Source organism: Polypterus senegalus, chromosome 3, assembly GCF_016835505.1.
Source record: "Polypterus senegalus isolate Bchr_013 chromosome 3, ASM1683550v1, whole genome shotgun sequence".
Lineage (NCBI taxonomy): Eukaryota > Metazoa > Chordata > Cladistia > Polypteriformes > Polypteridae > Polypterus > Polypterus senegalus.
The window spans coordinates 207877766-207893266 of NC_053156.1; the positions used below are offsets into that span (position 1 = coordinate 207877766).

General features: G+C 38.7%; 1 protein-coding gene across 2 annotated transcripts in view; it reads left to right on the forward strand.

The window, feature by feature from the left end:
• crim1 (cysteine rich transmembrane BMP regulator 1 (chordin-like)) overlaps positions 1 to 15501 on the forward strand; it is an 852254-nt gene that overhangs the window by 802408 nt on the left and 34345 nt on the right. For both annotated transcript variants that reach the window (XM_039748389.1, XM_039748388.1), the window contains one exon: positions 8355 to 8477. In XM_039748389.1, coding sequence (XP_039604323.1) covers positions 8355 to 8477 — 123 coding nt within the window. The remainder of the gene's footprint in view (positions 1 to 8354; positions 8478 to 15501) is intronic.

Here is a 15501-nt window from a genome sequence, read left to right on the forward strand (position 1 = left end):
TAGAAAAAGAAATGTTGGGTGTTGTTGGTGTGTAAAAAATGTCCTTTTTATGCCCCTGAACACTCACTGTTTTATATATAACCGCTCACTGGGTTCCAGTTCTTTTGATTCCATTAAACCAAATTGATCTATTATTTGCCATTCCATTAACTAAGTGCACACATGCTAGTATGAATTTCGCTATACTCTGAAGACATGAAAATCCTACGAATAACTTTGTCAATCACTGTAATCTGATTTTCATCTAAGATTAATTAAAATATAAATTTGCTGTTGAGGAAGACCTTTATAAAACTCCTTATTGTCTTTTTGTATTCTACCCATCCATCCTTAACCATGCTTAATCCAATTAAATTTCACTTAAGCCGGACAGTATTTAGTGTAGAGCAGGAAGCAGTTCATCACAAGGTTATACAGAGAGAAATAACCACAGACACACACGAAGCAATGAGAATAATGATAGGCAGTACAAAACAAGGCTCCTCATAATGACTTCTTGCCCACGCAATCTTTATTCAAGATTTGTCTGGCTAACACATTCATCCTGTTTTACTTCTCCATACTTCTGCCCCTGTTTAATCCAGGAGATTTCTGTTTGTGTAAAGAAGCCAAAAACTGTCCAGTGCTTTTGAAAGCAAATTAAAAATAATTCTGTGTTAGTTTGGTTTGTTGCTGTGACACATACTGTATGTTTACATTCAGATAATAGCCTTTTCCAAGCATGCACATTTTTTTACTCAGATCTAAGTATTTTTTCATAATTTATGACTCTGCAAAAAGGGACAAATAAAGCACAGAGACACTATGCGTACTGAGAAAAGTGCTATATAAATGTAATGAATTATTATTATTATTATTAATCAAATTTACTTAGAATAATTAGGAACAAATCCTTACTTTGTGCTTCTGTGTTGGAATCACATAGTCCAGATCAGACTGGTAAAGTTCATTTGGACAAGTTGCTAAGCAATCTATACAGTGTTTGTGCATGTTAGCTAGAGAATAGAAAAGAAACCTGAGCTAAGTATTTTGAACAATGGATGACCGGTGGCCCCAGACATACAAGTAGAAGTACTTTGTTCATAATGTGGGGTTTTAAACCACAATATTATTTATGTTCCTTAAATAATCCTTCAAAAATCTTAAAATATCCTGTATCAATAAACAGGAGTTTGAGAGTTGATTACAAGAATCTCATCAGAAAGGATCTTAACAGACATATCAGAATTTTTGCTATTAAGGCTGAATAGAACAGTGATAAGCACATCAAAAGACATAAATCACGGAATGTTGCCACATATCTTGTATAGCATTAGATGTCTTTTCTGAGTGCCACATTTTTTGGTAAAAACGCAAACTGTTCTACACTATCATCAGCCACTGTAACCAAATTTTACAGTTTATAGTAACTGGAGAAAAAATGTCATGGTCAGAAAAATCTTGTTACCATTTCCTCTTCTTCTTCTTCTTCTTTCAGCCGCTCACATTTAGGGGTTGCCACAGAGGATAATCAATCTCCATCTATCCCTGTCTTTTATATCATTTTCTGGTACACCAACCATCTTCATGTCTCCTCTCATCACATCACTAAACCTCCTTTTTGACCTTCCTCTTTTCCTCTTGCCTGGCAGTTCCATCCTCAACATTCCTTTCCCAATATACCCCTCATCTCTCCTCTGCATGTTCCCAAACAATCTCAATCTAGCTTCTCTCACTTGGTCTTCAAACGGTCATACCTTTGTTGTCCCTCTAAAACACCCCTTTCTAATCTTTGTCTACCTTTGTTATTCCGAGCAAAAATCATAGCATCTTTAACTCTTGCAAAGAGGAAAGGGCTTAGAACCGATCCTTGATGTGATCCCACTCTTACCTTGAACCAGCCTGTTATTCCAACAGCACACCTCACTGCAGTCATACTGTACCCATACATATCCTGTACCACTCTCACATACTTTTGTACTACTCCTGACTTCCTCATACAGTACCATAACTCTTCTCTTGGCACCCTATTGCTTTCTCTAAGTCCACAAACACGCAATACAAGTCCTTCTGACCTTGTCTGTACTTCTCCATCAACACTCTTAAAGCAGACATTGCATCTATAGTACTTTTCTCTGGCATAAAATCATATTGCTGCTCACAGATCACCAAAAAAAGGCCTGAACATGGAGTGACATGCATATCGAAATTATTTTACTTATTTTGCATTTCTTTTCTTAGAGTCATGCAGATTTATTTTAAGTGCAGCACAGCATTTTGCTGTTATTTGTGCTGCATATATGAGAAAATTTTTACAGAGACAAATGATGTTAAGGAAGGAATTTACAGATTTTCTTGACAACTACAAATCATGTTCACCTGTAAGGAGAGAATAAAATCCTGTTTTTAACTCAAATGGTATCAAATGAAATGACATTGCATCATTGAAATTATGTCTATGTTCCATGCTCGGGCACGTTTAGCGATCACACTGTCCCTGAATCCTACTAAAGGTTGGCCAGGCACGAAGCGATCACACTAGTCAATTGCACTTGAATTTAGAGGTTTACTTGCAGACAAACATGCACCTCACAGAACAAATTGCAAGTGTAAGTACAACCTTAGAAATTCTACTGCCTTCTCATCTAAACATTTCCATGTCTCCACTGGTCCGGGCCAACTGTTTGTCCACTTTTCATCCTCTTCATAGCTTCCCTCACTTCAGCCTTGCTGAACCCCAGTACTTTGTAATTTACAATCTCCACTTCATCCAACCTACGCTCCCTCATTTTCTATATTCATAAGTCCTTCAGACTACTCCTTCCACTTTTTCAACACACTTCCTGCACTTGTCAGCAAATTTCCATCTGGATAATTCCAAGTCAGACCTTATCGTCACAGATTTTACTGAAACTTGGAATGCTGATTGTTCATATAAGTAACCCATGGAACTGAAATTGCATGCGTCTTGGATCAATATTAAGGGAGATTTAACCTAACAAAGTTTGAACTTGATTAATGGGGGTTATGACTTTGACTGGCTATATTTCCCTAAATATAAGTTGCACTGAAATGGTTCTCATGTTGTTTTAAAGCTCTTTTCCAGCTTTATATTTCAAATAAATACTACGCTATCCTCAAAATAAAAAATTTTATGAGTGATTATAATATTAAAAATTAAATAATGAAAAAACTACTAAATCTAGCTTATAATGTCATGAACATCTTCAGAAAATATTGTCTTTAGTTTTTGAGTTGTTGCTGAGATATCATTTCTTATTTGAAATATGCATCAAAACCACAATTCCTTACAATGCTGTTGAATACCAGTTAGTGATCAATGAATAGTTCAGGGTTATTAGGGTCCATGAAAATTAAGACTAAAGCCAGAACTAACAGTGAAAATATAATTTTAATTGAAATAAAAATGACAATTAAAAATGAATAAAAAAGACAATAATGCCAAATTAATTAAAACAAAATATAATGAATGTTAAAATAATAATAGTTTTAGTTTTTCTCTTCAGTTCACACTTTTGACTTCTTGAGAGACACTGGCCTACTGAAAAGGGCCTTGAATTAAGTAAACCATATTTGAAATGCACTTTTCTATTGTATGTTTTCAGAAAATATAGGTCAAGCCTTTCCTCATAATTCTGAAAAACTAACAGAAAAACTTAACTTAAACTAGATGGGCTTCTAGAGTGAGGAAAGAAATTCAACTTTGGTGGAATCATGAATAGGTTATGTACAAGCTGTAGTAATTGAATGATAAGATGGGATTGTAAGAACATAAACAATGGCTACACTCACAATTTATACTCCATTAGAGCATTTGATCCAACAGTTGTGTCTTTGCTTGAAATTATGTATGTCTGTCCTTTTGCAGTCACAGGTTCATCTACTAAAAGCACATCCTGATGATCCATGAGAAGTGTATCAGGATGGTATGAGAATGAGTAGAATGGAGATGGTCCATGAGGATGTAAAAAAGTGCATTCTCAACTCTCCAGTGCTGGGCAAAGTTTCTTCCACACGTCTTAGCCATGTACGTTCATCTCCAGATGTTGAGGGACCAGCCATAGGTTCAGGATTGGGAGGGTCTGTTAAGTCACTGCTGGAAGTGTTAGACAGACAGATCTGTTTGCTCTCAGGTGTGAGTTTTGACAGTCTCACACAGCAATTTCTGCAGATGTGCTGACCTGACATTAAATTGAAACTTGGGTGATCCTTTACTGCTGTCTCAGCCACATCTCTTAAAGCATGGTTTATCTTCTTGAGATGACATTGGAAAGGGTCACAACAAGATTTCTGATTGAGTCTAAACAACTTCTTTACTGATGACATTGTGAAAATGTATGCAGCTGCAGCAAAGACAATGCTTTTATCTCCACCAGGTATTTCACAGCATCTGCTATTGATTGATTACACCTGACTTATTTGCACACCTCACTACCCTCTGATTAATGCAGGGCAAAGCATTGGCATTTATTAGCCACATTGGAATTGTCCCTTTTCACAGCAGCCATTTTCACATGAAATAGTATGACAAACACAGGTGTCACTAATGACATTAATGAAGCTTCTGTTCAATTTCAGTGTAGCATAATTGGAACCTTAATTAATGTCATTACTTACATTTCTACTTGCCATACTATTTCATGTCAATATGGCTGCTATGAAAAAGGCCCATTAATGATATGAAACCATGTGATGTCATCTATAAGTAAGGTTAGCTCAGCAATGGCTCAAAACCCAAAGACCAAATTTTCTGGAGATGTTCATGATATTATAAGCTAGTTGTGCTATTCAATTTTTAATATTATAATCATTTATAACATATTCATTTTCATTTGGGAGATAGAATAGTATTTCAGCAAACTATAGAGATGGAAAAAAGCTCTAAAATGATATAGAACCATTTCAGCGCAACCTATATTTAAAGAGATATACAGTGTAGCTAGTCAAAATCATAATACACAATAAAAATATGTTCCAACTTTGTTAGCTTAAATCTCTCTTAATATTGATCCAAGGCACGTACAATTTCAGTTCCATGGGTTACTCATATGACCAAATCAGCATGCCAAATTTCGTTAAAATCTGTGACGATGAGGTCCAAAAGTGTGATGATTTGACATGGAATTACCTGCATACATCCTTTATCAGCCTGGCCTGCAGCATGTTCTTCTCCACTCTGTTCCTCTTTCTGGCCAATTGGTATAAGTGCTTTTCTCCTTCCTTTGTGCCCAGCTTCTCATATAGCTTGGCATATGCCTTGTCTTTAGCCTTTGACACCTTTCGCCACATCTCATTGTACACCTGTCTGCTTGCCTCATCTCTCTGGTTATCCCAATACTTTTTCACTGACCTCTTTCTCTTTTTGCTTTCCTGTACTTCCTCATTCCACCACCATGTTTCTGTTTTCCTTCCTCTGTCCAGATGTCACACCAAGCATATTTCCTAGCTCTCTCCCTTTCCACTTCAGCTGTGGTGCTCCAATCATCTATCATGTCTTCACCACAACCACCTAGTGCCAGTCTCACTTCCTCTCTGAATTTCACATAATAGTTTTCTTCTTTCAGCTTCCACCACCTGATCTTTGGTTCCATCCTCACTCTCACTCTCATCTGCTTTATCACCTCAAACTTCATCCAGCATACCACCAACCAATGCTGTCTAGCTGCACAATCCCCTGCCACCACCTTACAGTCTCTAATCTCTTTCACATTGCATCTCCCATATAGGACATAGTCCACCTGTGTGCGCATTCTTCCACTCTTATACATCACCTTGTGTTCCTCCTTCTTCTTAAAAATATGTATTCACCATCGCCATTTTCATCCTTTTGGTAAAGTAAATCACCATCTCTCCTCAACATTTCCCTCCTTAACGCTATACCTGCCCATTACCTCATCATCACCACTGTTCCCTTTGCCAACGTGCCCATTAAGATCTGCTCTGATCACTACTCTTTCTTCTTTGGGTATACTCTCCACCATTTCATCTAACTCACTCCAGAAATCTTCTTTCTCCTCCATCTCACATCCCACTTGCAGAGCATATGATCTGATGACATTTAACATTACGATTTCCAACCTTATGCTCATCACTCTGTCAGACATTCTCTTAACCTCCAAAATAATCCTAGCATACTCTTCCTTTACCATCACCCCTACCCCATTTCTCTTCCCATCCACACCATTATAGAACAGTTTGCACCCACTTCCGATGCTTCTGGCCTTACTCCCTTTCCACTTGGTCTTCTGTACACACAATCCATCAACATTTCTCTGCTGTGGCATATCAGCCAGTTCTTTTCCTTTACCAGTCATAGTGCCAATATTCAAAGTTCTAACTCTGAACTCCAAATTCTTTCCCTTCCTTCTCTCATATTGTCTTTGAACCCGCTTTCCCCCTCTTTTTCTCTTTTCCCTTCTTTGCCCAGCAGTAGCATAGTTTCCACCGATATCCTGCTGTACAACAGCATCGGTGGCGGTCATTGGTAACCCGGCCCTAGACTGATCCATTATTGACATTCTGTTTCTCTTCCGCATGATTGATTTGACACAGGTTTTATGCCATATGCCCATCTTTACGCAACTCTCCCCAATTTACCTGGGCTTGGGACCGGCACCAAGACTGATCTGGCTTGTCCGATCCCAGTGTCTAGGTTCTTGTTACAATTTTGCTACACTGTGATAAAAACAGCAGAGCCAGTTAATCCTTCATATCAGCTACTAACAATGTAGGCTACTGAGACATTACTGTTGTCTATCATTTATCCATTGAATAAGTTAGTTTTACCAAATAATCAAGTTCAATTTAATGTATTATTTTATAGCACTTTTCATTGTGCACAGGCTCATGTCGCTTTCACAGATTTACTGGTATAATACAGTAATACTAAATTGCAAAATAACAAAACATGTATATGTATAAACACATATATGAAGGAAACCAGCACAAAACAAACACTCTGCAGTAGCATCAGGCATAGAAACAACATTACTGGACAGTTAAAATGTGGTTATTGTGTCAAACGGACATTTCTCCAAATGTGAAGGAAAGAAAAATGCAGCAACAGGAGGATAATTTTACAGTGCTACTGCACTTGTTTGCTTAGTCCTCAGATACCAACCTAGTTGGTCATTTGATGAACCCAGTTAATAATTTGTGGAATGAGGTGTTGCTAGGTATGATCTTTAATCTCCCAAATAGTTGGATGCAATCCAATCCAAATAAGATTTCATCTGTTAGGCTTGTTTATGATACCTCTTAGTGTTGACAGTTTGACAAGTGAAGATTTTTGCTAGGAGTTAAAGGAGAAGCTACTTGCCTAACTATTCACATTAATCTAGAAAAGACACCATTTTTGAGGTAACAAAGACAGAAGTGTTGAAGTAAGGTAATAAAGCTCATAGTGGCATGGTGCTTGTTGATTGCCACATGCAACTAAGAATTTCACTGTACTCTGTAGATGTAACAATATGAGCTTAATATCCTGTGTATCATGTATAGTTGCTTGTTACGTAATAATTTGTTCAGAGTAAGTAATCAGTGTCCATTTGTCTATTAATGAGCAATTTATTCAATTCAGAATCATGGAAAGCAATATTATGCACAAGTTAGCAGCAAACCCTGGACAGGGTGTCAATGCATCACAGAGCTAACTGCTGCACACACATACAATCACACAAGGCACATTTCGAATTATCAGTTAGCATAACATTCCCATCCTTAAGGCATGTGTGAGGATCCAGAATATGTGAAGACAGACCCACAAAGATGTATAGAGAATGTACTGTTATCACACCGACAATGACCGGCATTGGACTTGAGTCCAGAATGTCGGAACAGTGAAGCAATAGTGCCAATCACTACACCATCGTGCCACCCGAATTAGGAAATATCACCTGAACGTGCACTACTAGAATGTAAAGTGAATTTTGCAAAGGAGTCATTCAGAATAAATCTTCTTATATAAAAATCATTTTTTTGAAATTTGTAACTCTCATAGACATGTGTCTGCTCTAAATCAAGATAGAAAAAAAAACTAATTAATTTGTACAGTATGTCTGTCTTCTAAAGTGTTTTCAGCCCTTGTATAAAAGTCAAGATGTTATTTGCTTGGATGATTTTTTAAAATTATTTAAAAATAACTTGACTTCTATTAAAGTACCAGAGTGCAAAGGAATGCTAAATACTTGAGGCTAGAGTATGGTTTGCATTTTATACATGCGTTTAATTGGTGAGCTCTGTGACTAAGTATTTTATTTGCTGTTATCCATTGAGAAATATATTCATAATTTCTATTATGCATGAAATTTTTGTATGACTTATAGTTTTTTAAAATTTTAATTCTTTCTCTTCAGAGATGTATGTACCTGAACCCACCAACATACCAATTGAGAAGACAGACAAAAAAGGCGATCCAGATGCACATATGCCCATTTGGCCCACAGGTGGAGAAAATGAAATATTACCACAGTTCAGAGGTGAGAACCTGTTGTTAGTCAAGCTGAGCAAAGCAGCATTTAAAAGCTGCCTAGCAATCATTACATTAGCAAAACCAAATTCCTTTTGAGTGACTAAATGACAAAGTGGGATGTTTTATATCTTATAGAGTATGCTAATAAAACAATACATATACCTGTATATTTTGTTTTAGTTATATAGTTTAAAAACAGTCCATGTCTGTCTTGTATTACTTTTTAACTGGAGCATTTCTGAGTGTTATAAAATGTAAGGTTGCAATGTTAAGTTACTGAATGCTGAATGAAAGTCTCATCGAAATGAGAAAAAAGAGTTTAAGAGCACCTTATTTTACCATTCTAAATTAACGTACATTCTACACAAAACTCCGCTGAAGTCAGATGTATGAAGATATCGACAGTAGGTAGGTCGGCAATAGACTATAATCTGAAGCAAGTGTTTGAACATAGTGTGCTGCCGTTGGAAGCCTGTTTTGTGCATGAGGTATTGCAAATCCCCAAAGTAAGAGTTGTGTGGGCAATGACAGACCTCTGAAAAAAGGGAAAGTTAGTGCATGTCATGGCGTTTATGAGCACGGCACTTTGTAATTGCTAATTCAATGTGCTGAAGAAGTGCTAAAATGTGACTGAAATCAAAATATCCCCACATTTGCTTTAAATTTGTGAGATCCAAGTGTAATACAGGATTTCTGATGTCAGAAAATATAAAACCCCTAATATTAAAATTGATTTTTTGGTTGGCCATTAGCAGTCATTTTAAGTGGCACAGATGGGAATTACATTCCCTAACAGAATTTGTAGTGAAAAAAATAGGCAAGGTCAGTGGTTATACAATTAACAATATAACTAACTTGGCAAAGTGATGGCCTTCCAGCCTCTTATGAGCTGGGCTTTTATGCACAGAATATAAAAAGATGTATAAAGCTATGTAAATATGCTCTTATTATTACAGCAGCTGAGAAGACAATATCATTCAATTACTGTTGTATTGTTTTATATGACACATTAATTATGAATATCAAAGTATGTTATAAATATATGAAAACATGGTGCCAGTTTAGAATCACAGGGAAACTTGACAAGCATGTGAGAAGAAAACGTACCTGACAGCCCATACAGACAGAAGTAGAGCCAGCATATTATATTATATTAGAGTTCACAGTAAACATCTGGGGTGGGGGCAAATTTACCATCTTCACAAAAAAAAAAAACTGTTGAAACATATAGAACCCTTCCTGCATTAACTCTAACCTCAATATCAGGTATTGGGACCTCCTTATGCACTTTTTATGTCCTTTCTTTCCACCCCTATATCTTCAAAATATGAAAGATTCAGCTGTTAATAAATACTTTATGTACAGGGTGACACAGAAAAATGGGAACTTTTGAAATGCATAGTGGCAGCCGTGTACAGTTGGCAGCACTGCGGAACAGGGACCTTGAGCAGTAAATAATCTCGCCATTTAGTAATCATAATCATGGAGACTCGATCTGCTCTAAAAAAGAAACCGACAGGATGACCGAGAAGTGCTCGTACTCCACAGAATATCGAAGCTGTATGCGTTTCAGTCTTACGGAGCCCACGGCGCTCAGTTCGTAAGCCGTTTGTGATTTTTTTCTTGTGGGGCTACCTTATGAGTCAGGTCTACACGACTCGGCCAAGGACACTGAATGAACTGAAACAAAGAATTCAAAACGAAATTCGTGGTATCCCAGCTGAGATGTTGCAGCGATCAATGGGGAACCTCAACAGCAGATTGGAAGAATGCATACGCACAGGAGGACGCCATCTACAGGACGTAATTTTCAGACATTGATAATTTGGATTACTGTCTCTTAAAAGGCAAGTTGTAGTGGTTTAATTGCTGTCAATAAATTTTTTTTGTTGGATTTCTTCTATTTTTATTGGGTTTTTCAAAAGTTCCCGTTTTTCTGTGTCACCCTGTATTTTCTTTCTGCCCACTTTCTGAATAAAATTGGTGAGAATCCAGATTGCTTGAACCTTTGCCCAAGACTAAAAAGACTCAAGTCAAGTCAAGTTGGGGAGCATGCACTGGTACAGTGCGTTGCCTCACCCAGTACACGACGAAACAACTCGGGATCCCAGTTTGCAACCCCCCAGGCAGACACACAGTCCAGTCCCACCCTCCGGAAATGACCCTCTATCTGCCGCAGCCAGGTATTACATGGGTGACCCCTTGGCCTGGTCCAGCCGCTCGGGTGCCCAACAATGAGGATCTTACGAGCCGGATCACCCTCAGGGAAACGCGCCACACAGCTGTAGTGCCACAACTGACGCTCCCTTACAATGCAGTTAATGTGCCTCATTCAGGACTCGATGAGCAACCGCTCATTTGACACAAAGTCAAACCAATGGTACTCAAGGATTTTCTGGAGAGACACAGTACCAAAGGAGTCCAGTCTTTGTCTCAGGTCACTGGATAGTGTCCATGTCTCACAACCATATAGCAAGACAGGAAACACCAGGGCTCTAAAAACTTAGAGCTTTGTCCTTTTGCATAGATATCAGGAGCGCCACACTGCCCTTTCAAGCAACCTCATGACCCCCCCATGCTCTCCCAATCCGTCTACTGACTTCATAGGAAGAGTCACCAGAGACTTGAATGTCATTGCCAAGGTAAGTAAACCTCTCGACAAGGTCGACACTCTCTCCTCAAACAGACACACTGCTAATGGCTGTGCCCATGAGGTCATTAAAAGCCTGGATCTTGGTTTTTATCCAGGACACTCGCAAGCCCAGACACTCAGACTCCTCGCTCAGTCTCTCGAGCACGCGAGTCAACTGTACTATTTATGATGCTTATTAACTATTGTATATACTGCAAGCATGCATTCATGTTTCATTCCTACATTCTGTACCATTAGGTTCTTGGACAATGGTGTGTCCTTTGTTCATATATTTGTCTCTCAGAAAGATGTTCTACATTATCTATCTGTCTCTCTCTGTGTCTCTTTCCTAATGGGCATCATATAAAGTTTGTGGAAGTTAAACTCCAAATAGCAATTATAAAAGATGTTTCATTAAGTCATTCATAGAACCTTAGAGTGCCACTTCTTCTTTTTCTTCTTCTTCTTCCAGCTGCTCTTGTTAGGGGTTGCCACAGTGGATCATCTTGTACCATATCTTCCTCCGCTACATCTTGTTCTGTCACACCCATCACCTGCATGTCCTCTATCACCACATCCATAAATGTTCTCTTAGGCCTTTGTCTTTGCCTCTTGCCTGGCAGCTCTATCTTTAACATCCTTTTCCAATACACGCAGCATCACTCCTCTGCATATGTCCAAACCAACACAATCTCGCATCTCTGACTTTGTCTTCCAACTGTCCAACCTGATCTAACCCTCCAATGTACTCATTTCTAATCCTGTCCATCCTCGTCACACCTAATGCAAAACTTAGCATATTTAACTTTGCTACCTCCAACTCTGTCTCCTGCTTTCTGGTCCGTGCCACCGTCTCCAACCCATATAACAAAGCTGGCTTCACTACCGTCCTAAGTAAGGCATGGCAGCAGTTGGTCTTGAGCAGACAATGCAAGACCATTTTAATTATCAGACAGCTCTGTAAATTTTGACTTACTGTATAATGCGGCTAGCATATCTTAGCATATAGAAAATGTTGTGATTGCATTGCAAAAAAAATAAATGCATACATCCAAAAGACTGGCACTAATTCCCCACTGTGAAAATACTGCAGAAGCATTTAGTCTATCAATCTAAAAAAAGTGTACTGATGGAAATGTGCATTTGTGTTGGGTTTCATGAAGTACATATCGTTACTTACAAGAGTGAACATGAGGTAAACTGCTTGTCATAGTCTTGAAACACAGTTGGAGTCTATTCTAAACACCAAGAGATCTAAAAGGACTAAGTGGTAGAACTTGTAAGCAGTCTTCCATTACATGATACAAGCCTGTTTCATTTGCTAAAAGTGTTACAGGGATGCATACACAGGGGATTCTGAATTATGCATGTAATCAATTAACCAATCAATATCTACAGCACTTATTATGAAATGTCCCACTAAGAAAGAAAGAAAGAAAGAAAGAAAGAAAGAATGAAAGAAAAGTTTGTTCACATTCTGATCATGCTCAATTCAGCCTGCATGTCTGTCAACTGGAAAAAAATACTCATGCATACATAATATAAGGATATTCAGTAGACTAAATGCTTTTTGGTACTATTTTGGATTTTTTGTCATTTTTTATTTGTTTAAATAGTTGCATTAATTGTTTGCATTCTTCCATTTTCCATTATTTCCTTTGTCATTGTCTTCTTGACATCATGCTGTGTTTTCACATTGCATTTTGCATCTAATGACACTTCCTCTTTACATTGTGTCACTTTGCATGCGTCAATTGATGACAGAAGCAGAATATTTAAGAGCCTTGGGTTGCGGCACAGACTTTGTACTTTATCTAAAAATACAAAAATGCAATCAAGCCCTTCAGTATTAATAAGTGTACTTTTACATTCAGATGGCATACTGCTAAGAGAGCCAGATACTGCATTATATGAAGGAATATTGAGCTAGCTTTTTCCCATAGGATATAGCAGTCTAGGCACTAAAAATGTTCTTCACTTTTTGTAGCCGCATTGCTCTGCACATCCATACTGCTTAATTTTCAGTAGCCGTTTAGCAATATGATGGATGCTCTAAACAATACGACCAGGGTGCGTGTATTTGCAGTTTCTGTAGAAGAAAGCTTATAACGCTCTGCCTCCCTTCTCCTAGATAGCAGAGGTACAAAATACCATTTCATGCTTATGGGCAGGCAATTTACGCTGCACACTGCAGCATTTCTGTTCACATTTCCCAACCGTAATACAGTAATAATACACAAGATAGATATACTGCATGTGAGATAACCTTATCTGTTAAGCAAAAAATAAACTCCAGACAAATTATTTATTACAAGCAGCAAACTAAATGTACTGTGCAGAAATAGGAGCAAAGTACTATACAAATACAAAGTAGAAAAAAAATTGTATAACTTGGTATGTACCTGTAATTCTGTTCATAAATATACTATTATACTTCTTGTTCAGTTTCAATGATGTTATTATGCATGTAGTCCATCTCTTTTCTCTCAAACAAATCATGGTCTTTTTTATTTTTTTTTAATACTTCTCCTGTTGTAATGTTATCCAAGACTTACGTACTGAATCATGACATTAGTTTCCAACTACAAAGACCTCACAAAATTAAGGACATTGTATCCTTTCATGTTTAAACCCTTTTATAAACATGCTGATGTGAACCTGTTGTTACATATGTTGGCTATCATGTCTTGAAGAAACTATTTCAGTGACAATGAGAGAGAAGTGTTATTTGAATCGGAGGAGATTTAGTAATAATTATTGTTCATGTTACAGATTTCATGAGTACAGTGGCTAAGACAATGATAGCTTCAAAATCACAGGCCAAGAAATCATCAGCTAAGGGCAGCAATGAGCAAGAAGCACTAATTCCACAACCATAATGTCTATGCAGTAATTAAAAATGGAAGGAAGAAAAGACAAATTTGGACCGTTTGACTGCAAATGTCAAATTAAGAATTGTGGGGGACACATTTCATCCACTCATTCAAGTTCGCTAGTGCTATCCACTTAATTCCTCCAAAATAACATCAAGTCAAGTTTTAAAGGTCCCAAAAGTTGTACAGGCAGTCCCCTGGTTATGTACGAGATAGGGACTGTAGGTTTGTTCTTAATTTGAATTTGTATGTATTGTAAGTCAGAACAGGTACATTATTTTAATAAATGCTATTGTTGACCGACTGTAACCAAGTGCTCTGCCAACGAATGCTGGCGTTTTACCTCTCTCTGACCTTTTTATTATTACTACTTTATTTTCAATGGTAATGGTTTTTCTCTTCTTTACTGTAACACCAGCACTTGCATCAGATTTGTGTTTCAGGGACATTGTTGAAGGGTGAAGACAAAAGGTTAAGATGAGCTCTTCTGCATTGCACTGTACACACTATCACAGCAGGGAGGCACCCGTCATCAGCACGTCTGGTGTACTGAAGAGAGACAACTTCCAGCTATGTACGTAACAGTACAAGCAGGCTTGCTATTAAGAATTAATGGGGTCTGTGAGGGGCTTTTCACCTCCCGCCCGCCACATAGTCACCTAGACTTGCATACAGTATGCTGCCTGCAGCGTTAGCCCACCGAGAGCAAATAGGGTGCAGCCAAATGCAGGTAGTGAATCACCCACCACCTCCCCCATTCAACAGGCAGCCACCCAAGGCACACTACAATGCTGCCCCCCGCCGCCCCATTCTCCCTCAATGGCCTCTGTTCAGTCACAACCGGGTCACCGTTTGTAGTATCACCAGACGCCCACCGAGAACGAACAGGGCAGCCATTCGAGTGACACTGCAACGTTGTGTGGTGGGAGGGCAGTGAAACACCCCCTCTGCCTCATCCAGCCTCCGTCCAGTCAGGAGCAGTAGCTGTGGCCACGTGGTGGGTGGGCAGCGAACCACCCCTCTGCGCCCCATCAATCCTTCGTCCTGCACATGAGCACTTGCCGTGCACCCAGCCGCCCACTGAGAATGAATGGGGTGCAGCCCCCACCGCCCCATTCATCAACCGGAGCTGCCTGAGGGACACTATACTGCACAAGCAGCAAAACCGCCCCCCTCCAGCCAGCACTTGCAGGGTCTCCAGGCCGGAGATGATGGAGCGACGGTTACTGAGGAGCCTGCGTAGTGTTCCCCTGACAGATGAAGAAGCAGCTGCAGCCCTGTTCTTAAGTCATATGTCGGATGTCTGTAACTCAGGGACTACTTGTACTGTCTGTGCGACATTTACCCTTAACATTAACCCTTACCCTTTCCAACTGTGTCCCTTTGTTCTTGTTGAACTCATTGTAAAGTAACAGTCCCCTGTACTAATTCCTTTCATCATTTTGAATACTTGAATTTGTCACCTCTTAATCTCCTTTTGCTTAAAATAAAAAGTCTTAGCTGTTTTAATTCATCCCCTGTAGTCC